At 47.3% G+C, this 22,833-nt stretch overlaps 4 protein-coding genes across 4 annotated transcripts; 2 read left to right on the top strand and 2 right to left on the bottom strand.

The window, feature by feature from the left end:
* Positions 1 to 1,337: 1,337 nt before the first annotated feature.
* On the bottom strand, positions 1,338 to 6,438 carry stk3 (serine/threonine kinase 3 (STE20 homolog, yeast)). The gene is made up of 11 exons (XM_068746970.1): positions 6,416 to 6,438; positions 5,585 to 5,665; positions 5,257 to 5,385; positions 5,002 to 5,116; positions 4,579 to 4,743; positions 4,329 to 4,496; positions 4,106 to 4,243; positions 3,874 to 3,999; positions 3,589 to 3,793; positions 3,325 to 3,518; positions 1,338 to 3,096 (listed from the first exon to the last, which is right to left on the bottom strand). Exons 1-11 carry the CDS (start codon positions 6,436 to 6,438, stop codon positions 2,938 to 2,940), a joined length of 1,503 nt encoding a protein of 500 aa, XP_068603071.1. The 3' UTR covers positions 1,338 to 2,937.
* A 409-nt stretch (positions 6,439 to 6,847) lies between these two features.
* On the top strand, positions 6,848 to 7,829 carry polr2k (RNA polymerase II, I and III subunit K). The gene is made up of 4 exons (XM_068747370.1): positions 6,848 to 6,919; positions 7,122 to 7,190; positions 7,475 to 7,567; positions 7,657 to 7,829. Exons 2-4 carry the CDS (start codon positions 7,130 to 7,132, stop codon positions 7,677 to 7,679), a joined length of 177 nt encoding a protein of 58 aa, XP_068603471.1. The 5' UTR covers positions 6,848 to 6,919; positions 7,122 to 7,129; the 3' UTR covers positions 7,680 to 7,829.
* An 853-nt stretch (positions 7,830 to 8,682) lies between these two features.
* spag1a (sperm associated antigen 1a) lies at positions 8,683 to 12,022 on the top strand. The gene is made up of 8 exons (XM_068747539.1): positions 8,683 to 9,016; positions 9,583 to 9,682; positions 10,195 to 10,347; positions 10,708 to 10,865; positions 11,382 to 11,523; positions 11,594 to 11,720; positions 11,794 to 11,931; positions 12,017 to 12,022. The coding sequence occupies exons 1-8, from the start codon at positions 8,683 to 8,685 to the stop codon at positions 12,020 to 12,022; spliced, it is 1,158 nt and encodes a 385-aa protein (XP_068603640.1).
* A 1,474-nt stretch (positions 12,023 to 13,496) lies between these two features.
* On the bottom strand, positions 13,497 to 20,372 carry LOC137902754 (E3 ubiquitin-protein ligase RNF19A-like). The gene is made up of 9 exons (XM_068746825.1): positions 19,762 to 20,372; positions 17,324 to 17,532; positions 17,111 to 17,255; positions 16,868 to 17,030; positions 16,664 to 16,778; positions 16,331 to 16,489; positions 15,807 to 16,020; positions 15,444 to 15,581; positions 13,497 to 15,370 (listed from the first exon to the last, which is right to left on the bottom strand). Exons 1-9 carry the CDS (start codon positions 20,370 to 20,372, stop codon positions 14,632 to 14,634), a joined length of 2,493 nt encoding a protein of 830 aa, XP_068602926.1. The 3' UTR covers positions 13,497 to 14,631.
* Between the last annotated feature and the right edge of the window lie 2,461 nt (positions 20,373 to 22,833).

Below are 22,833 nucleotides of genomic sequence, written 5' to 3'. Positions count from 1 at the left end.
CAGGAATTTAAAAAAAAGTATATTATATATAAATGTGTTTTATATATATATATATATATGTGTGTCTTTTCCTCCAGGGCAACTCATCAGGTCCATGATGGTTATCCTGGTCCAGTAGCCCACATTCTCCCCAGGGACCCTGCAGCTTATTCTGCTCCACATTGATGTGTTTTATCAAATGAAACACGTCTTCATTTCATGTCAGTCTGTGCCTCTTCGTGTGTGAACACTCGAGTCTGGATCAAGCCCGACAGATGGGCTGCAGCTCCACCGGCGTCATCGTCACATTAGGGGATTTTCCTATCCTGGCCTGGCTTTCTGCCTCTCTAAAAGCTGAACTCCAATTAAAAAAAAAGGCTAAATCTCAAAGACAGATTTGTTCAAAGGAGTGTTTGCTAAACCAAACATATATGTGTTCACCTCAGCGCAGAGAAAGCAGCGACGCAATGACCGGAAACACAAAACCTCGTGATCCTTCTCCCCCCCCCCCAGATCTGCTGGAGGACAGTTCCAACCCAAATCTACTTGTTTGGGGGAAATCATTGGTAAAGTTGGTTGCATAAGCAGGATGCCTTCAGCATGACAACACGCATCTTTTTGCATCTCTGCCTTTCATGCACAAACAAGTACATTTAGAAATCCTTTTACAGAAAGGTGTGAAAAAATAGACAGCAGCAGCAGAAGTCGCATTAACGCTAAGAAATACTCATTATTGGTTAGAAACAGCATAACAATGTCATTAAAAAGAATTCAGAGACTTATTGTACTTTAAAAGTATTACATAAAATGCACACATGTACTTGTATTTAGTTTTAAACATATTTTATGGCTCTCACAGAATGACATTTAAAAATATTTGGTGTTAATGGCTCTCCCAGCCAAAAAGCCCCCCCCAATCATGTCTTCCTTTCTCTGCGTCGCCTCACTCGTACTCTAGGTCCACCACGCCCTCTGGTGGTGTGGGGCGGTGAGACATGTAATTTTGAAAATAGATTGCGTGAGCTGATTAAAGTTTAAATCAGTTTTAAATCTGCACATTTCGTATGGCTTTATCTAGCACGAAAATTGGAAGAAAAATCTTTAAAAAACAAAATCACAGAGTGCAGAAGGGACAATCAACGCACAGCCTACTTAAGATGCACAGACATTCATTATGAAGCAAGTGGGACAACAGCTCAGTGCTGCTTCCTCCGACACCAATCCCATCCTTCCAGTCACAGTGCCTCCTTGTGGTTGCAGCAGGTTACTACGCCACCCAGGTTGAAGCCACAATCAAGTCAAATCAAAACTTGCTTCTTGTGTGAATAAAAAATATCAGATCCGAGCCACAGTTAATGAATTCATAATTCAAACTAGACTTTTTATTGCGAATAAGATATTATTTTTTTTGTTAAAGCCGAACAGCTACAGCAATTAATGTGTGTCGTTAATACAACAGCGGTCCACTAAGTAACGAACATGATCATTAACATGCATAATCTAAAATCAAGTCACACGTACTGTTTGTGTCAAAGGGTCAAAAATATTAACAGCCAAAGTAGCTACCATATTTGAACCAGTGTCACAGAAAGAAAACTTTTCAAAACAATTTTAATAAATAAACTAAAGGTGGTTTGATTGAAAACTGTTCACGGCGTGAATTCCAGATTTGAATGCAGTAAAAAAAAACATCAGATGATATCAGATGGTGTAACAGTTCTAGTTCTGATCACAGTGACTTAGAATGATCAATCAATATGCAACAAGCCACACCCTTGGGATATTAGCATTAATGTGTAACAGCAACCCGCAAACATTCTGCATTGACATTCATTTAAAGTCATTTTTCATTCTAAATGTCCTTATTGGCAAAAGTGCTGCTCAATTTCAAAAGAAATAAACAAAATGCATCAACAAGTCGACTGTTTTTCACGAAGACCCCAAAGACCTAAAACCAGACTCAGTTTTTAGCCGTTAAAAATGAACTCGAGTCAAAAAAAAAGCATATCTTTAGTCCTTCATTAATAAACGTCACCTTCAGTACGTGGAAAATATATATATATATATAAAAAAAACAGCACACTTTCATGCATAAATGCCGAAACATAAAAACAAGTGTTGCAATTTGATGATCTTGAGATAGCTTTAATAATAAAGCTGCTGAAATCCAAGTATCGGCCATTAACCAGATTCTACCAACATTAAAACCATTTATGCAACTGGTTGTGCAATGTGGTCTTTGCTTAAACGTCATTTTCTCCTTTACCTCCTTACAGAAGAGAAGAATCCACGCGGTTTTAAACTTTTAACGAAACCTCACTGATCTGCGGCGAATCAATCCGAGTGTGGAATCATCACATCAAACCAAACCGGAAAGTCAGGCAGCGTGGAGGAACGCGGAACGAAACCAACGAAATCAAACACACGATTTAGAATAAATTGTTTTGCATCCAACAGCGATTATAAACCTCCACGACGCACTTATTCTAACGTCTATTCTTGAATTAACCATTCAACTCGTTTTATTACATTGCTTCGTATGAAAAAAATATTTTAAGGCATTTCCAACTTCATCTCGTCTTTGGTCCAGAAAAAGCTTCCACAGCTTTTAGACGCAGGTATTTCCAAACTAGGCTCTGTATTATATATTTATATACATTTACAAAGTCGGGTATGGAACCGCTCTCGTTGGCCACAGTCTGAAGGTCACGCAAAAGCAACTTCAGAGGATCTGTTGAACCAAATATAAGATCTAAAACGACAGAAACGGCATCTAGTGTTAAACAGAAGGCGAATCGAGGAGTCGAACGGCCGCCACCCAGCAGTAGCAACATCCGATGTCGTCAAGAGGCCGGCTGGTGGTCAATCAGAACAGCAGAGGACGATAAGGTCGTAGTTCTGTGGGGGGGGGGGAGGGGGGACCCAGACAGAAGGGACAAGCTGACAAGTGAAGAGCGCTCAGAAGTTCTGCTGCCGTCTCTTCTTGGCATCCATAGCGTCCAGGATGGGCTGCCTCTTGGCAGTGTAACGCTGTCTGAGCTCCTCGATCTCCCGCTCCATCATGGGATCCAAGGCGGTCAGGCGCAACTGGAGCTCCTCGAAGTCCAGGTTCTTCAGCTGGGGGGGGGAGAACACCAAGAGGAAGACGGACAAACAGAAGTACCAGATTAGTGCTGTGGAAAACGCATAAGAACCGCTTCCTTTTTGCTCCCCCCCCCCCCCCCCGACTGGAAACAGGAACAGACATGCAGAACCAGTTCCAGGCCAAACGCCTGGCTACTCCTTCAGACCCAACCCACTTCGTCACAGCAGGACCGACACAAGCAACCGGAAGATTTGACTCACAAAGTCAAAGTCTCCGTCTTGCGGCACCTTCCAGTTGTCGGGGAAGACGTTCTTGGACTGGACGTGGTACCCCGGCGGCTCCCGCGGCTGGTTGTGGTTGTAGTTCTCCTGCTGCTGGGCGGCCTTGGTCGAGTCCTGCTTGTCGAAGTAGTCCATGAAGGAGGGGCGGCTCGGCTGCTGGGGGGCGGCGTGCCCTGCGGAGGGAGAGGAGCGTTGCTTCCACTGAACTCTTTCAGAGACTACGTCTTAAATCACTCTTCTCACTTCTCATGGATCCCTGGTCCTCTTCCTCCTCTTCGTCGTCGTCGCTGTTGATGACCATAGTGCCCAAGTCGGACTCGAGCATGGTGCTGCCGTGTTCGATCATGGTCTGCGCCCCGTCGCTCATGGTGCTCGTGGCTCGCATGGTCCCCGCGCCCTCCGAGCCCGACTTCACCATCGTGTGGGAGTCCACCTCGGTTTCTTCCTCCTGCACGACGGAAGACATTTGATCCTCTGACTCAAACAGAGTGGCTGCTCCCACCCAGACTTCCTGCTTGGGATACGTACGGAGTTGTCGTCCTCTTCCTCCAGCTCTCTCTGCTGCTCCTGCTGCCTCTTGGCCTTCATCTCCATGGCCTCAGTTATCAGATCTCGGAGGATTGAGACCGGCTTGGCCTGGCTGACGAATGAATGCTGGAGAAGCACAGAGGAGGTGAAGGTTTCCAGGATCAGTCGCTTTGTGTTTTTAACCTACAGGTGTGTGCTTCCTGTTTCCTGTTTCCTGCTTCCTGCTTCCTACCTGCAGGAGCTGGGTGGCCGTCGCTCTCTGCTCAGGATTCTTGACGAGGCATTTCTTCACAAAGTCGGTGAACTCGTCCGACCAAAGCTCGGGCTTCCTGAACGTTGGGGGAGGATTTGTGGGGATCATGAAGATGGCCTGGAAAAACACGGTTTCAAAAAAAAAGGTGGTTGCATAAAAAAAGGAAAGTGAAAAAGACGACATTCCAGCAGTTTACACTCACTCTCATGGGGTGGATGTCAGCATAGGGAGGTTTACCCTCTGCCATCTCTATGGACGTGATGCCCAGGGACCAGATGTCCGCGACACAGTTGTAGCCGATCTCCTGGATCACCTCTGGGGCCATCCAGAACGGGGTACCTATCACGGTGTTTCTCTTCGCCATGGTGTCCTTCAGAGACAAGATGGCACCGCTGTGAACGATGACACGACCTAAACGGACGCTAAATGTTGGTGATCTACCGGAATATTACCGTTAGTTGCCCAGCAACTCCAAAATCTGCCAGCTTAGCGTGTCCCTCGGTGTTGAGGAGGATGTTTCCTGCCTTGATGTCCCGATGGATCTTCCTCATGAAGTGAAGGTATTCGAGACCTTTGAGTGTCGACTTCAGGATAGTGGCAATCTCTTCTTCCGTCAACTGGTGCGAGAGAGAACAACGCAACACGGGGATGAAACGGACGTCTGCAGCCGAAACGGCGTTTCCACAGAAGTGAAATCTGCAAATCTTTTGAGGATTTTATGTCACTTAGGACTGTGTAAGATGTGGATCTTCTTGTTTATATCAGTGGATATGCATGAATAAATTATATAATAGAAATATAGAAGCTCATCATGTGTAAGGCTTTTTCAAACCGCCACACAAACACAATGACTGGAGTTATTTGGAAGCACCCACTGTCTTGTTGCGCAGCCTGATGATGTCAGAGACAGAACCAGCACCGCAGTACTCCATGACAATCCACAGGTCTGTGTTCTTGAAGTAGCTGCCATAGTACTTGACTACATAGGGACTAAGAGGAAACGCCAACACAATGGTAAAAAGAAGACAAGAGCAGCAGAAGTTAACTCAGCTGTCGTGTTTAAAGTGAAATGTGGAGACTAATAGAACACTGGAAATACAGGATGCATGAGAAGCTGTGTTCATTTGAACCTGTCACACTGCTGCATGATGGAAATCTCCTTGATGATCTCCTGCAGATCAGATTCCACAGGGACCTGCTTGATAGCCACGACCTGGCCCGACTCCTTATGGATGGCTTTGAACACGCTGCCATAGGATCTGAACGTACACAAAACCGGTTAGGTACAATATTATTTACAGTGTTTTCATAAATGACACCATTAACAGATTAAAACACGGCAGCATAAATTAAACGTTTTAAAAAGAAAGACCGATGTGACAGACGGATTTAAAATGTCTCCATTCAATGGCAAACATTCAAAGGAAATGGTTTTAGGTCATCATAAAAACATCTTACCCTTCACCGAGTTTCTCCAGAACATCAAAGACTTCCTCTGGTTGTTTGGTCAAACTGTCCTCACTCAGCTTTTTCAGCTTGCTGTCGACGTGGAACAAATAAAATCCAATGTCAGATTACAAGAAACAAGAATTGAAACCCAACTGAAATAAAGGAGCATTTGGAGTCCAAACTGCAGCGTTTCCAAAGCATAGTAGTAAACTATACACGTGTGTTAATAAAAATCTGTGAATAACACTCAATAAAACAAACTAAACAATTGTTTGACTAAAAATACAAATGGACAGGAACTTCAGTAATGTGGTTTAAAACTTAGCAAAAAATATATAATAATTTCATTCACCCCAGTTTACATAATGTTGGAAATAGGCATTTAATGGAAAAATAATCAGGCAAAATTGCTCAGATTTGTGGGTTCCGGTTTCTGAAATTCGACAATTGACTGTTCTTCCACTGTTCTGATTTAAAATCTTAGACTAAGCAATATTTTAATTTTCAATAACTTGATAAAAAGGACAACAACAACATCGTGTGGCTGCGATAATCTCACACTTTATACGTAACGAAACGAGCAGCTAGCAGCATCTCCTCAAAGAAACTAGTTCCTGCGGTATTTATCTGAACAGACAAACAACTTACACGAGTAGCGCAAATTAATTAAATAGTCAAATTCATAATAATTTGTTTGACGCGGAGTGTGATGCTGTTACTGTCCACAAGTGATTCAACCCCGATAGCAAACCGCTAATTGTAGTTGAACGACAGCTAGCGCCTAGCTAGCCTTTTAGCTAGCTGCATTTTAGTCGACAAATAATGCGGATGTACACTTACCTTTTGGGCGCGGACGGTTCCATCACGTGTAGCTTCAAAGTTTAAAAAACCCCGACGGACTATTATTATTCTTTTGAGACCCGGTCAAGACGTGGTCATTGTCGACTGAGTCGTTGTTGTCAAAACTATTGAAGAACCATCTGCCTGAGTGATCGTGAGAAGACGCTCATTTGTTTTTTTTTAGACCCACGATTTCCACATCGCCCCCTTCTGGTTTGGAGTAAAACAACAACAACAAAAAACCGGCAGCGTCGTCGAATGTTTAAAACGTGAAGCTTTCACAATACAAAAAGGCCACAAACATTACTAAATACAGAAAAAAATAAGTCATATATTTTTCTCCTTATGAACGTTAATTTGCAAAAGACATAGTACGCCAAAATGTGACAAAGTATCTTATGACCAATCACAAACCAGTTTGCTGTCGGGTGACCACAGTTGTGCGCATGCGCGAAACCGGTAGCGTGCGATACAAAAACAGCTAACAGTTAGCGTCTTTACACTGTGAGAATTTGTGCGTTTATTGTTCCTGTATTTTATGTTTACTGTATTTTAGTTCTACATTATGATATATTTCAAATAATTTATTTGTCCACTGCCACTTCCGGCTGTTATGGTTTAGCCTAAACCGGTACCGCTACCGTGCTGTTTCTGTTTTAGCATGTTAATGTGCTAGCATTAACGTTACCTGCTGCTTTTATTACAGAAAGTATCATGGATCCACAGAAGGATTTGCAACCACCTAAACAGCAGCCTATGATCTACATATGTGGAGGTAAGGCTCATTTGATTACAAATAGCTGCGACCTTTAGTATTGCTAACCCATCCTTATCCTTTATGCATACTAGTGCTATAATAACATCTGCTTTCTCTTTTAGTACTACTATAAATGTACATATTTATTGTATTCCTCTTATTATTTATTACTACAATAACAGTGTTGTTTGTGCATTCCTGATGGCCAAATGCTATTGTTTTGATGTAATCCGTTCAGCTCCATTGTCCGTGTGAGCTCATCTCCATCAGCCAACCGATATTCTTTCTGTCTTTATTTACAGAATGTCACACTGAAAACGAAATTAAGGCTCGTGATCCAATCAGATGCAGAGAGTGTGGTTACAGGATCATGTACAAGAAGAGAACCAAGAGATGTATCCTTTAGTGTGTGTGTGTGTGGGGGGGGGGGGGGGGGGAGTAATTTCTATGTGTTTTGAATATTTCCTTGACTGTCGTATTTCAGTGGTTGTTTTTGATGCCAGATAAAGAAGAGGAGAACAGCAGCTTTTGATGACATGGTTTTGTTTTGTAATGTAAATAAATAAACTGGCTCCAGATTTCAAAATGATCCAGTAAACACAATTTTCTTGTCCGCACACAAAGTGTCATGAATTATTAAAACGATTTTTGACTGTTCACACTTTCCCCTCATTTGTTTGCAGCACAAATTCTGAAATATTGAATTTGAAAAGCTGCTATTCTACATATACTTGTATTGCAGTCTTTATTTTATGGGTTACGAGTCCTTAAAATAACGTGTGCGTTTTTTCTCTGTTTGTTGCCTTTATTATCTATTTTTGGAGAAAAAATAGCTGAAATTAAAAGCTTTGAGTCTTTACACCTCAGATTTAATTCATGGCCCCTCAGTTTGCAATTATAAACAAAATAAAGTTTTCATTTACAGTTTAATCAATATATATATATATATATATATTTTCTTTTACAAAGTGAAAGTAAAAGCTACATCTATTAAATGTGACAATAAAAACCATAGAGAAATATCCAGAAGAATAAACAAAAACAGTTTATTACTGTAAACTAAAGCATTGCTTTACCAATGAATATACCTAAAAAAGTATAATAGTATAATTAATCATTAAATAAAAACAGAAAAGAGCCAAATCTTATCAGTTTGACACAAATACTTGATCATTTAATTTAACAATAAACCCGGTTTAAACAGTATAGCATTAAAATATGAATTTGTTTCCCTCCTTTTCTTAGTTTGCATTAAAATACCTCGTATTTTTATAATCTTTCTCTCCGTATTCCTACATTTCCATCCAACCTCGAGCATCTTCTACTGCTGCAGCGCTGCATCCCTTTGGCACCTCCCCCACCAGTGATGTCACAAGTGACGTCTCACCCTGTGAGGGAGGAGGGGGGGGGGGGATGTCCAAATTAAATCCCCGGCCGGCCGGGCTCAGATGTCGCTGCAGATCTGCTGATAGGGAGAGACGCGGAGCGACGCCGCAGAGGGAGCGCAGCAATGGGGAACGCGCAGGAGAAACCCCCGGGCGGTGGAGGAAGAGGAGGAAGAGGAGCCGCCAGGCCGGATCGGGCCGCAGCAGGCAGCGGGACGAGGAGCCGGCACGCAGGCCGCGTGGAAAAGCCCCAGAGCCACCGAGCTGCGGAGAAGGGGGTCGGCAACGGCACGGAAAACAGCCCTGCGGCGGACAGAAGTTACCTGGACGTCCCGGCGGGGGCTCTGCCTCCTCACCTGGCCCGGCTCAAGAACGAGGGGAACCACCTCTTTAAACACGGACAGTTTGCTGACGCTTTGGAGAAATACTCGCAGGCCATTGAGGGATGTTCTGAAGCAGGTGGGGAAGATGTGTTGAAATGACAAATCTATTTGACTGAACATAAATTATTATTATTATTGATTATTTCATGGCTATTCCAGAAATCTCACCGTGTTTTTAATTTTAGGATCCAGCCGGATGACTTCTGTTGCATCAAATTTGACACCCAACTGAATCGGCCGAGTTTACAAGTCTTTATTGTTTTGTTTTTTTATGGTTTCATAGCAGCTTTATGTTCCTTCAGCCTCATGACTCTAAACATTCCGGGTCGTGGTGAAGTTAGATAACTGCCGCTATCCTGCAAGGATAAAAACAAAACAAAGAATCCTAAAAGAAAACCACGGATTTGTGTAGGGAGGGGCCTCACAGCTGATCTAACATGACAGAAGAGTTCCGTTTCTTTTATGCTCCTACGAACCGAAGCGACCTCAGCGCTGTTGACATTGTTCTTCCAGCACCGGCGGAGCTTTGTTCTAATGAAATATGCTTTGCTGATTTGTTGACAATGGAGGCTTGGAGGAGAAATATGAATAGAAAATGACAGCCGGAGGAAGCCGAACCATATCGGTGTTGTTCCCCTGCAGGTACCGATAGCCCGGAGGACCTGTGCATCCTCTACTCCAACAGAGCAGCCTGTTACCTGAAGGACGGAAACAGCGCAGACTGCATCCAGGACTGTACCAAGTATGTGGCAAATCCTGTCCTGGCTTTTGTCTGCAAAGTTCTTTTGATTATGCCGCCATTTAAGTACAATTCATAGAAGGAAAGTCAGCCATTCCATGAGTACAGAAGCTGGTGCCTACATTACCCACGATGCACCATGACTGCAGACAGTCCGATGGAATATTAGGATGCGTCGCATCGAGCTGCAGGCCTCAGCCGTACCTCCAGATTTATTTCATTTGCCGAAATCGACCGCATCCCTCTTCAGCCGCAGAAGGCCTCGCATCGAGAAGTACTCCCATGAGCTCCGTTTAGTAAACTCCGCAGATGTTCCTCTGTTCGGTGCTGCTGCTTTCTTCCTCTTGATCAGAATGTGAGGTCTAAGCATTGGCTGTGGGCTTAGGAGGCAGCGAAGTCAAGTACCCGCATGTCTCTGAATGGACGGGCCCAGGTCGGCCCAGTTGAACCCGTGACACGGTGTCCAGGTGGAGGCACTTTGATCCTCAGCCTGTGCGTGTCTCTGATCCTCTTAGGGCTTTGGAGCTGCAGCCCTTTTCCTTGAAGCCCCTGCTGCGCAGAGCTATGGCCTATGAGTCACTGGAGCGCTACAGAAAAGCTTACGTGGATTACAAGACCGTCCTGCAGATGGACGGCGGGGTGCCGGCGGCTCACGACAGCGTCCACAGGTCAGCTGAAACCAGCCGGACATCCTGAAACTGGACGTTTTCGGTGGAAACGCTGACGTACGAGGTTTCTCTCCAAACAGGAGACACCTTTCGTGTCATTAATACTGATTTTGTAGCCAATCAGGAGCTAGAAGGACAGCCAAGGAAGGTCTGAGGGTTACATATAGTCAAGATGATGTAATCAGATTACAAAGAAGTATCCGGGATTGCATTTGAAAGGATGTAAAGTATGCTCACTGTCAACAATAGCTTCGCATCACGTCTTTAAAATGACAATTTAACAATTATCTTCACTCCTCCTCGCGTTTCACGCCGCTTTCCTTTAATCTGCGCCGCCCCTCTGCTGCGTCATCACGCCAGGATCACCCGGATGCTCATCGAGCAGGATGGCCCCGGATGGAGGGAGAAACTCCCAGACATTCCCGTCGTTCCTCTGGCCGTCCAGCAGCAGCACAGAGAGAAGCCCGCCAGCGTGGAAGCGGCTCAAGCCCGAGCCGCCAGGGCTGCGCAGGAGGAAGGTCGGCGACGCCGGGTCTCGGGTTTTCAGACCCCTGAAACGCTTTCACCTCAGAGCTTGTGTTGGGGAGTATCATGAATCATGCACAGTCATCGTTTTATTCCCTCTTAGCGAAGTAGCTTGTCATTTAAGAATTGCTTAAGCCAAAGGATTGTGGTTGTTTAAAAAAAGTAACGATGAAGACGGTGTGTAAATGTGAATGCAGCATGTGTGTGTGTGTGTGTGTGTGTGTGCACGTGCATCAATAATGCAGAGGTGAAGTTGATCTATGCAGCGTAGTGCTGCTGTAATGGAACAGTTCAGGTCATGTTTCCTGTCGACGGCCAGAAGGCTCAAGCTTGATCGTATATTTATCCACCGACTCACACAGATGCGCCGAGCTAACCTCGGAGGCTGCAGGGGAACGGGGCCGATAAAAAAAATAAAATAAAAAAAAAAGCACAACAAGGCAACTGATCTGCCGATCAGCCGTTCCAGCATTAAATCTGTGCCAATCGGTTTTATTTTCTGCTGACAGCCAGAAGAAAAGAGGCTCGCTTCACTCTGCTGAAACGGGAAGGCAACGAGCTCGTCAAGCGAGGCCGCTTCCAGGAGGCTTTGCAGCAGTACGCCGAATGTCTTTCACTGAAACCCGACGAATGCGCCATCTACACAAACAGGTATCGAGAATGAGAGCTCGGCTCTTTAGCCGGGGTAAAAGGAAAACCGATAGTGTCTATTCTCCTCCAGATCCATCTGCCTCCTGAAGCTGAGTCGCTTCGAAGAGGCCAGGCGGGACTGCGACTCCGCTCTGCAGCTGGAGCCGAGCAACAAGAAGGCGTTCTACAGACGAGCCCTGGCGTACAAGGGACTGGAGGTAATGCCTTTACTGCCTTCTGTAGCCGAAGTGTCCCTTCTAATGTCTGTCTGTGTGACCCCCCTAAAACTAGGACTACCTATCGGCCAGCGGCGACCTCCAGGAGGTCCTCCTGCTGGATCCCAACGTCGGTGAGGCTGAGGAGGAGCTGGAGGTGGTCACAGGCCTGCTGAGACGGAGCCTGATGGAGAACGCCACCCACACGCCGAGGGTAAAAGACGCCGAACATCACCAACCGAGCTCATTTCAGGTTTCCCAGTGGAGTTTCCAGCTTGACTTTCTTTCACTTCCTTCAGATGTGATGTTTCTGGAGTCGCTTGGATGCAGAGGAGTGAAGCGGAAGTGGAAGCGGCCTCCCTCCCTCCCTCCCTCCTGTCGAACATGTGGAAGAAAATAACTTTTCAAATGGAAAAAAGTAAGACTCTAAGTGGACTTTAGTGAGTTTAACTCCTGGGGACAGGATCCTTGGGCGACCCCAGCTCTCTTTCAGTTCTGCAGCATGTTCAACTCACACCGAATCTCCCGAGTACATAACGGCAGCTTCACCTAAAACGTCCCAAGACGCATTACAATGTACTGTCTGTACAGGTTTTACATGGCAGGCTGCAGATTACTGCTGGAGAGTGTATCATGTGTGCCTTATTGAGATTTCTACCGTGTTTAAAATGAAATAACGCCAAGATTCAAAGTTTTATCTTCATTTGTGTTCCCGACTGGTTTCGGCCGGCCACAAAATGCTTTCGCTGAGTTTGTGCTCAGAAATTCATTCAACACACCTGTAATTATGCTTAGTTAGAGACAAGGGGTGTTAAAATATCTAAAATATCTATTGCATATTCTTAATGTATCCAATTTCATCAGGCTTTAAAGTCAACTCACTCTAAAAAAGCAGTTCTACAGCTAAAGACTCTAAACTGATGACTCATGTGGTTAAAGTAAAGCAAGATAGCAAAAATAATTATTGAATGTACTAAAAAAAATCTTTAGTCCAGTCTTTATTGGTTTATCAAACATCTGCTGAAGTTAGAGATGCAGTTTTCCTCAAGAAGTACTGTAAGACTTATTCCAGTCCTCAGGTTTGATGTTGAATGTAACCGAACTGATCGTGTAAATAGGAGGAAAGTCTGTCGTCATACTATCATTGCACCTTTTTATGAAATCCCGCTGTAAAATAATGTTAAAATAATAAAATGTAAAATATATATTATAAATCAAAATGAATATTTGTAATTTTGATTTTGCCTGCCATAGGTTTGAAATGAGGGGAACTGAATGCAAAAGTGGCCCAAAGTAAAAAAAAAAGAAAAAAAGTCTCACGGGGGAGGGGGGGGGGGCATTGATTTTAAAATAGTAATGAAATTCTGAAAAAATAATTACAAGATTTTTGTCTTGCGAAAAACATTTCCCTTCGTTTTCAGGTGGTAGTAATGTGGTACTCCTACCAGCAGGGGGCGATAACACACCTGCAGACTCGGTCAACGAGGATTAAAGCCATCTTATTTAAATATCTTACAGTACAGAGAGGACTATAATGCAGCACGACGTGCCGCAAACATGGTTCACTTCATTTGGTCCGTTTCGTTTTACATATTAGATTTTTTTTCATCACCTGTGTCTAAATAAAAGCAGAACTCTCGACCCGGTGAAAACACACCGTAAAGTAAAGAGCATGTACTGTATGTAAATAAATAGACTGAATGCAAGTGTGAATAATAAAGAGCCATGTGGATGTTTTATGTTCCTGTGTCGGACTTCGGGTAAACACAGACAGCAGGCTTCATTGAGAATTTTATTGTTTGAGGGTATGGATTTACATGCACTTTATATAGCAAATAATTCAGTAATATATACTTTTGTCAAATAGCATAAGCTTCTTTTAACCAAGTTAGAAAATAGTTGTGGCTCTGGTCTTCAAATAATAATATAAAACCGACCGGACTCCTCCTGCTTATCAATAATTCTCTCGTAACTCTTGTATTATTATTTGAAGACATAAAGAATCAGAAAATGGAAATAAAACAGTATAGAAAAGGACTTCTGCACCAAAAGGCACGTCGTGTCCAACAAATACGAACTCATCCACATTAATGCAAATACTTAGGAAAACACAACTATTTAAAATACACCCGAAGCTCAGAGGGAAGCGCTTTTTTATCGCCTTAAATTCACCGAGTATAAAATCAGTGATAGAGAATGTGCTGTGATACGCATGTGGGGATTCTCGCTGCAGCTTGACGTAAAGCTTCTCATTGCCGTTCCACTGGTTGAATTTCCGGCTGATTGATCGCTGAAGGGAGTCCGATGGAAAAACAAACGTTCCTGCTGTTCTTAGTGAAGATCACCGGGAATAACAAGTGAATATAATCCTCACACCTCAACGATATACTCTGAAAAACGGTTTATATTTGCAGCCATAAAGGAAAAAACTACTCTTTTACCAGTGTAGACAAGAGCCTGTAAAAGTTAACTGCAAGATGATAACTGAAAGTTTGGACCCGACACGGGACTTCAACATAAAAGAACAACTTTCCCAGAATGACGGGGGGGGGGGACGACTTAAACCAAAGTCACATTTTTAAACAAAAAGAAACAGAAAGATATCTTCTAGCTTCAGCTGCGCTAACGGTGGAGCGCAGTGACGTCATTTCCATCACCCGACTGCCACGCCCGATTCACACTTTTGTCCTCGCTCCGCCGCTAGAGAGCAGAACGAACACATCTGCTCCGAAGTCACGGTGATCCCGTTATATTCCTCCTGCAAGTTTCTTCCCGTCTTGGACCTCGGCCGTCTCTTTAACCGTATAAACATTCGTATCGTATTCCCGCAGATAAAAAATATAACTAGACGAGAGCACCAGCTTCCCAGTATGAGGCTAACTGAGCTAGCCGTGCTAATCCTGCCAACGACCCTTCAGATGTCCGTCTGTATGCAGCGCTTCCTTGTCGGGCCTTCAGTGCCGCTGGTCTCTTTTATCTGCTCGTCTTCGGACTCGCCGTCTGCCGCTTTGTCCCCGCCCTCCTCGCTGATGTACAGGAACGTTCCGCCGCATCCCTCTTTTGGCGAATCGGGCGGAAACAAGGACGGCAGGCGGCGGGCGAAGGCCCTGTGGCCGTTCTGAGGCGGGTAATGCTCCAGGCGGTCGTGTTCCACCTCCGGCATGGGTTCCACGGCGACGGCGTGATGAGGGTCCGTCGGGGCGGAGCAAGGCGCACGAGGCGATCGTGAGGTTTCGGGGTCGGAGCAGCTGAGCTCCGACGAGAAGCGGCTGCAGTGCGAACCGGCCACCGACGGCAGGCTGCTGCTCAGAGACGGCGAGGAGTTGTTGCTGCGCTGCTCCGCCCGCTGAGCGTCCGCGTCTCCGGGCGTCTTCTTCGTTTTGGCTTCTCCTTTGCCGCCGCCGCCGCTGCTGCTGGATCTTTTCCAAAGCTTTCCTTTGCCCTTCTTGCCCCCGGGAAGGGATTGCTCCTTGGACCAGGGCGATGAAGGACAGCAGTGGTTGTCGTGCTGCTCCAAGCAGCAGGCGGACGTGCAAGAACACGTGCAGGCGGCGCCGCTGCAGCCGGCTTCTTCCAGGCTGCTGCTGGCGCTGCAGTGCCTCACCTTCTCCTGCTTGGACTCCGCGTCCGCCTGAACGTCGAGGCCGTTGTCTCTGCAAAAAAGGGAAATCAATGAAGTCAAAAGCTGAAATTGAGCGGGACCGGCGCCCCGATCGGACGGCTGACCTTTCCATGTCGGCGTTCAGGATGGATCCCGCCATGGCTTTGGTGCTGGCGTTGTCGCTGATGGTCCCGAGGCTGACGGTGGCCGACTCGCCGCTCAGACTGCAGCGCTCCTTCTGAACGTCCGCCTGCACCTCCATCCTGACGTGAAATAAAAGCAGCCATTTTGTACGTCTGCTTTATTTAGTCTCGGAGAACGGCGTTGGGTCGATCTTATGCCTCCACGAAGGAGCAACACGAGCTTTTAATCGACAAGTTTCATCCAAAAATCATCTAGAAATAGATAAATATATATAAATAGAACTTCTCCCAAGGCCTGAACACAACGCGGAGTAAGGCGGAGGCCACCCAGGCCCCGTCTGGTACCTGTTGTAACAGCTGCCCGACAGGCTGCCGGTGATGCTGGTTCCGGCGAGGGCGGTGGTGCTGGCGTCGTCGCTCATGTTGTCCCGCTGGGTGGAGCTCATCCCGCAGCGCTCCATGTGGCTCCCGCTGACGCTCAGGCCCGTCAGGCCGCCGACGCTGGCGCCGTCGCCGAGGCTGGGATTGTTGAGGCGCGTCTCGGCCACCGAAGTGGCGTCTGAAGCAGAAAAACGGCGGCCGTCGCTTGTCATTGAAACTTTTACAGAAGACTTTCCAAGAAAGAAGGGAATAGGAAGGATGGAGAGGGAAATACAGACCGGGGGGGGGGGGGGAAGAAGCAGCCCAGCAAACAGTCAGTTTACTCTTCATCAAGACCTGAACTGACTGTTTGGGGCTTTAGATTCTTCCTGGAACAAATGATTGATGATTCATGGAGGTGTGAATACACGCCATCGAGTCTCACACCGAAGCTCAAAGTCCCAGCTGTCCCACTGGGGGGGGGGGGGGGGGGGGGGCACAGGACTCACCTGTGGCTGCGGCCCCGCTGCCGATGTTGTCGTTTTCATCGTCAAACTCGATTCGCACTCCTTTTCCGTTGCCGGCCGACACGCCGCAGCCGCCGCTCCGGCACAGCGAGATGGGGACGACGCCGTAGACGTAGGCCAGCATGATCGGGACGCCGATGCCTGCGTCACACGGGAGCGGCGTGTTAAAATGGCACTGGAGCCATTTCCAAACGGTGAACAACGCGTGGCGTGGCGTTTGTTCCCGTAACCCTCCGATAACACCCGTCAAATAATTCACATGTCGCCGAGGGACAGATGGCGACGTGGAAGGAGAAACGGATCGTTCTTTCTTACCGACCGTTACGGCTGCGACCACAGGCGACACGATTACGGAGAGCGTCACGCCGCCAGCGATGACCAAGTTCCTCTTGTGCTTGGAGATATCCTTGCCCTCGTAGCGGTTGTGGATCTGTGGAGGAAGCTTGCTGGTCACACGGCTAACCGTCTCCGGGACGGCAACCGTGCCACGTGCAAGCGAACCCGACGCCTCTCCCTCACCTTCCTCCCCACGTACACCGGGATGCCGATAATCATCGCAGGGATGGCGATGCCGGCGATGAGGGCGATGCCCACGGGGGCGCCCACCAGAGTGCCGAGCTGCCAGAGGATCTTTTTCTTCCTGCTCCAAGGCTTCTTCCCCCAGAACGTGCAGCCCGAAGGACTGAGGGGGGAGTTCAGTAATAATAAACCTTAAAATAAGAACGAGAGCGAAAGCACCGCCGAAGGCAGGCGGACACTCACCTTAAATAGTGCAAGTCAGAGATCTCCTTCATACAGAGCCAGCAAAACTCGCAGCCACAGACGGCGCAGGTCATGTGATTACAACTCCCGTCGTTCATCTTGATTATGTAGGCGGCACAACGAGGGCACGGCTTGATGTCGTCGCCTGCAGCGAGAGCGAGCGGAGAGGAACTTGCAGTGTTGCATCGCACGCCGTGACCTTCGCCGACTTACCCGCCGCCCCGCTCGCTTGGCTGTAACTCAGGGAGGAGGACCTGAGACTCCTCAGCCTGAAGGCCTGCGTCCTCTGCTGCCGCGCCGTGTCGCACGTCTGGTTGGGATGCCACAGCTGCTTGCAGTGGTAGCAGAACTCCGTGCCGCAGCCCTCGCGTCCGCAGGTGAGCTTCGGGCAGCTGGCGCAGCCGAAGGCGATGACGGCGTAGCTGGGAGGGCAGAGGAAGCCGACCGGTTAGAACGATGGGAGGGAGGCGTTGATGCATTAATAACACGCGAAATAAAGTCAGTATTTAACATTAGGGGTCGGCAGGGATTAAAATATAAAACATAAACAAGGTGTGTGAAGCCAAAGTGCAACTTCTGGTGTGTTTAAATGCAAAAGTTCTGTCAAAGCAGGCACTGCTGCCATTTAACTTTACTCTGAGGGGGGGGGGGGGCTTCTTAAATAAACACAGGAAATCAGATGACGTCTGTGATGATTCCACAAAGCTGTTACACACACACAACAAAAATCAACGCAGCACACAATCTGTTCTCTCGGTTTGAGAGCCATTATCGAAAAGAACATGAAGATAACGGCGGTAAAAATGTTTCGTTGCACCCATCAGTAGTCAGACTTAAATAATCAATAAATTTCTTAAAACAAGAATACAATGAACGACTTTACTGATGACTCAAACTATTTGTGTCACTTGGGTCTGGAAAAGAAATGAACATCAAATCAAATCTTATGTGCCGTCAGAAATAATCTATTATTAAATAGGAGTAAAAGGAAGTCTCAGAGGAGCCTTGAACCGCTTCTGTCATTGGGTGGGGTCGGCATGGAAACTTTAGAAGCAGATGGACAAACAAAAACAGACACTGGGCAGTGTAAACCGGACAATTGTGTAAAAGCGTAAACATCCTAAACCATTCAAATGATCGTCTGCAGCTTTGCATGAAAGCCTCGATCGTATCTTGTGTTTATGAATGCGATGCCCGAGAGCGTCTTTAGCAACACGGAGCTGCTTGTTCAGGCTAGCACCAAATCCCTGTAAGCGGGGTTTAAAGCTGCATCAGCTGACACACAACGCCGCGCGTCACGCCCGTTAACTCAGCGAAATACGTTTCACCAGACGAGCCTTTAACGCCATAAACTCAAACTAGCATCTTTCTACATTTATGCATATTATTCACACCAGAGCTGAGCAACATTACGTGATACAAGAGCGCTGCTGCAAGGCGACGCACACCGACTGTTATTTATAACCGGCTGGAAGGCGTCAATGCGAACGCTCGGGGTGAACTTCAAACGGCGACAGCCTTGAAGTCGTGTTGACGTAGCTGCCGACTGTTATTTTGGGAGTTCTCGTGTCAGATGAACGAATCCTCGGGCGAACATCAGGTAGACAAAAGAGAGAATCACATCATTTAGACTGCAAACCACAAATTTAAAGGAGACATATTATGGAAAACGCACTTTTCCCACGTTTCTACGCGACTATTCTGGTGGTTTCGGGTCATCACCAACCCCAAAAACAGCTGAATAAACCATCCGGCGAATCCTGCGTAGTTCTGTAATCGCCTACTGAAACGTGCCTCGCCCACCCTGTGATGTCACAGAGGTGGAACGTGCACGTGCATGCACAGTCATTGCGGCGTGCACGCAGAGATCTTAGTTTCGTTTTTGTTTTCAGAGGCTTTTCTGACGGAGCTGTTTGAGACAGAAAAGAGGGACGCTGTCCTGCAGCATCTGTTTGAGACAGAAATGAGGGACGCTGTCCTGCAGCATCTGTTTGAGACAGAAATGAGGGACGCTGTCCTGCAGCATCTGTTTGAGACAGGAGAGACGGACGCTGTCCTGCAGCATCTGTTTGAGACAGAAAAGAGGGACGCTGTCCTGCAGCATGTTTGAGACAGAAAAGAGGGACGCTGTCCTGCAGCATGTTTGAGACAGAAAAGAGGGACGCTGTCCTGCAGCATCTGTTTGAGACAGAAATGAGGGACGCTGTCCTGCAGCATCTGTTTGAGACAGAAATGAGGGACGCTGTCCTGCAGCATCTGTTTGAGACAGGAGAGACGGACGCTGTCCTGCAGCATCTGTTTGAGACAGGAGAGAGGGACGCTGTCCTGCAGCATCTGTTTGAGACAGAAAAGAGGGACGCTGTCCTGCAGCATCTGTTTGAGACAGGAGAGACGGACGCTGTCCTGCAGCATCTGTTTGAGACAGGAGAGACGGACGCTGTCCTGCAGCATCTGTTTGCTGCAGGACAGACATTTCACACACGTGTCTGGGACCTGCTTTAACTTGTGGAAAAAGGGTATAAAATGTGATCTTTAAAGCAAAAGTGTCTCAAATGTTTGACACTCTTAAAATCAGAGCCGGTAAATTTGAGTATGCCTTCAAGACCCTCCCCATTGCGTCGCCCATTTAACCCCTCGGCTCCCGTTCTTACCCACAGTCCGGCGCGGGGCACCAGCGGCAGTCGGGCTCGGCCACCAACCACCTCCTCAGCATAAACTCCTCGTACTTCTCCATGACGGCCCGGTCCCCCAGGATCATCTGGATGTCGTGGGGGTTGAAGCGCTCGGCGCACTCGGGGCAGCAGATGTTGACGCGCGACTCCGAGATCTCGATGCGGAGGTACTGTCGGAGGCAGTCGGCGCAGGAGCGGTGGTGGCAGGTCATGATATCTGGGAAGTGGGCGCGCGCGTGGCGCAGCAGGCAGAGGGGGCACTCCAGCAGCTCCGCCGAAGAGCCCGATATCGACGAAGTCGACGCCGCCGCCGCCAGCGCGGCGTGAGCGGAGGTTTTATCGACGGAAGTCTCCGGCTGGACATTGTCGGCGCCGACAACGCCGTCCGCTCCGGCGGCAGCTTGCGGGGGCCTGGGCTTGCATTTTGGGTCGCACTCAGGACGGCGGCGGCGGCCGAACAGCGAACGCAGGGACAGACGGCGCTTCTTGGGCGTCTTTCGAACCGAAGGGATGCTCACAGAGGAGGCAGCAGACTGGAGGTCTCGCTCCGAGCCGGCGCCGCCATTGTGCTGCTGGTGCAGGCTGGTCATCACGCCGTGCGTCAAGTCACCACATCAGGAGCGGGGACGAAGGACGGGGACGAAGGGAAGGACCAGCGGTTAAGGGACGGGACCGTGCCACTGCTAGGACATAGTGAGCTTGGAGCAGATATGGAATGTCCAGCTGGAGGACGCAGGACGCAAACCTGCCAGAGACGGAAAGAAAAAAAACTCAATCAGGCACAGAACCGAAGCATTAACTTTTAATGGACGCGTCAAGTTGAGATGAAAGATTAATAAAGGCTCAGAAGTTAAATGCTGAGACTCTTCCCCCCCCCCGAGGAGAGAACGCCTCTTTGGTAATCGGGAGTTTTCTGACAGGAATTCGGCGTGTATAATCTCGTTTGGATTTCCCAAGAGTACACGTTAGTCACACAGTGCTGAAAAAAAGACGACTAAATCTCGTGCTTCCCCCCCCCCCCCCCCCATCAGAGAGCAGATCTGATCCCGTGTTGGCCTCCCTCCGGAGCAGCCGCACCTCGAAACGTGACGCAAAGCAGGACTTCATCTACACAGAGGTTCCCAACATTCTTCCTGCTACGGACCGGTTTAGTGCCGTTTCCGTGTGGGGGGGGGGGGGGTAAATATAAATATAACCACTAAACCTTATATTATGCACTATTAGATGATTATTACGCCGATATCTATTCGCCACAACACACATTTCTTGAAGTTGTGGTCTCATTTTTTTTTCTTCCAAAAAAAAAACCTCCACGGTCTTGTCGTCCAGGGTTCGGGTTATTATGCAGAGCGGACTGGGTGCATGAGTCGCCTGCTGACGAACCCATATTTTAAGGATGACTCCTGGTCTTTTACGACTATGTGTTAGCAGACCAACTAACGGAACAGTGACGGCTTTGACGAGTCCGTTGGGGAACAAGATGAAACCCGTTGGTTTAAATGTCCTCCTTTGTTTCGTTTTTTAAGAATCCGTCCAACTCATTTCTCATGTGGAGGGGGGGGGGGGAGCACTGCAGAAAAATGAATGACATCAGCAAAATGATTCTGCAGCTGAAGGTTACACAACATATTTACTTTTGACTGAAACTAAATTTACAGCGTTTTAGCTCAAATGAACACATTTTTAGTCCAACTAAGACCAGAAAGCTTAAAAACGAAAGAGCCAGGGTTTGGTAGCGGTTGGGTTAGGTGTGCCGGTCGGGAATAAATTCCAGAGGGAGTCCAGAGGTGACTAATTAACAAGCCCATTAGAAGCATCAACTGTGAAAGCGATGCGCCAAACACTCCCTCTCATAACCTTGAAGCCTCGGTCTGACCGGCTGCAGTTTTTTCCGTCTTCCTGACGGCCCGCAGGCAGCAGTTCAGTTTTACGACACCCACTGAGGTGCTACAGGCGGGTTTTAAAAGCCTGGCCTTTTCAGCGGCGCAGTCGGCATCAGTCCGGAGCCTGCCGGTGGCAGTCTTTGGTCAAAAGAGCAAACAGATGCTGCAGGACAGCGTCCCTCGTTTCGGTATCAAACCGCTCTAAACCCGGAAGCAAAAGCAACCTGTAAGTCGATGCCAAATTACACCGCCGGTGTGCAAGTGGAAAAAGAATCAACGCTGTGCTAAAAGTGAGACGGACTTTCCACGCGACTGTGACGTGCACGTACTAAAGCTATGTGGTCCGGTCGCATGCTACGAGCACGCATCGGGGTGATGTCCCGGTTCCTGTGACAACCCGGAGGCAGGAAGCCGACTGTGGGAAAATACGTTTCCCTCCCAGCTCATCAAGTCCTAAACGGAATCACAGCAGCTGACGCTCAACCATGATTACCGTCGTAGCTTGATTTAAGACTGCGGTTTCTCCCAAAGGAAGACATGCCCAGGAGGTCTCGCTGTAACTAATACGTCGACTTAGAGGGGGGAAATAGAAATAAAGCGGGTCCCCAGCGTACGGTCCGGCAGACCACGGATAAATGACATGTCGGATCCTGCGCTGCAATAAAAATCCAGCTTCCCATCACCTGTAATTATACATTAAATGCTTGCGACAGCACATTGGCTGCATGGTGTTCCGTCTAGCTCCCACCAGTTCATTTAAAGAACTTGTTTGCAGTCTAAAGCTCTTTGACTGATTCGTTTATTCCCTTAATAAAAGACTTCAAAGTAGTGAAAATGCTCATTACGATTTTCCAGTCTCCCGAAATGATGCCGTAAACTTGCTTAACGAACAACAACAACGAAAAACATCCACATCTTTTGGTACCAAGGAATTTTCACCAAGCGGGTTTCCTGATGATTCATAAACCAAACGATCAATCGATTGTGCAAATTACTCGGAGATTAATCATTGAAGAAAATACTAGACAAATCTTACATTTAATTATCACCTTCCGTTTCTGGAAATGCATTCAATGCGCACACTAATTTCCGGTGACATTCCAGGCCGAGGACAGACTTCCTGATCATGACAATACCTCAGGACATAAAAGCTCTGACTGGATTATAA

Source organism: Brachionichthys hirsutus, chromosome 13, assembly GCF_040956055.1.
Source record: "Brachionichthys hirsutus isolate HB-005 chromosome 13, CSIRO-AGI_Bhir_v1, whole genome shotgun sequence".
Taxonomy (NCBI): Eukaryota; Metazoa; Chordata; class Actinopteri; order Lophiiformes; family Brachionichthyidae; genus Brachionichthys; species Brachionichthys hirsutus.
This window is presented reverse-complemented; position numbering and strand designations above follow the sequence as displayed.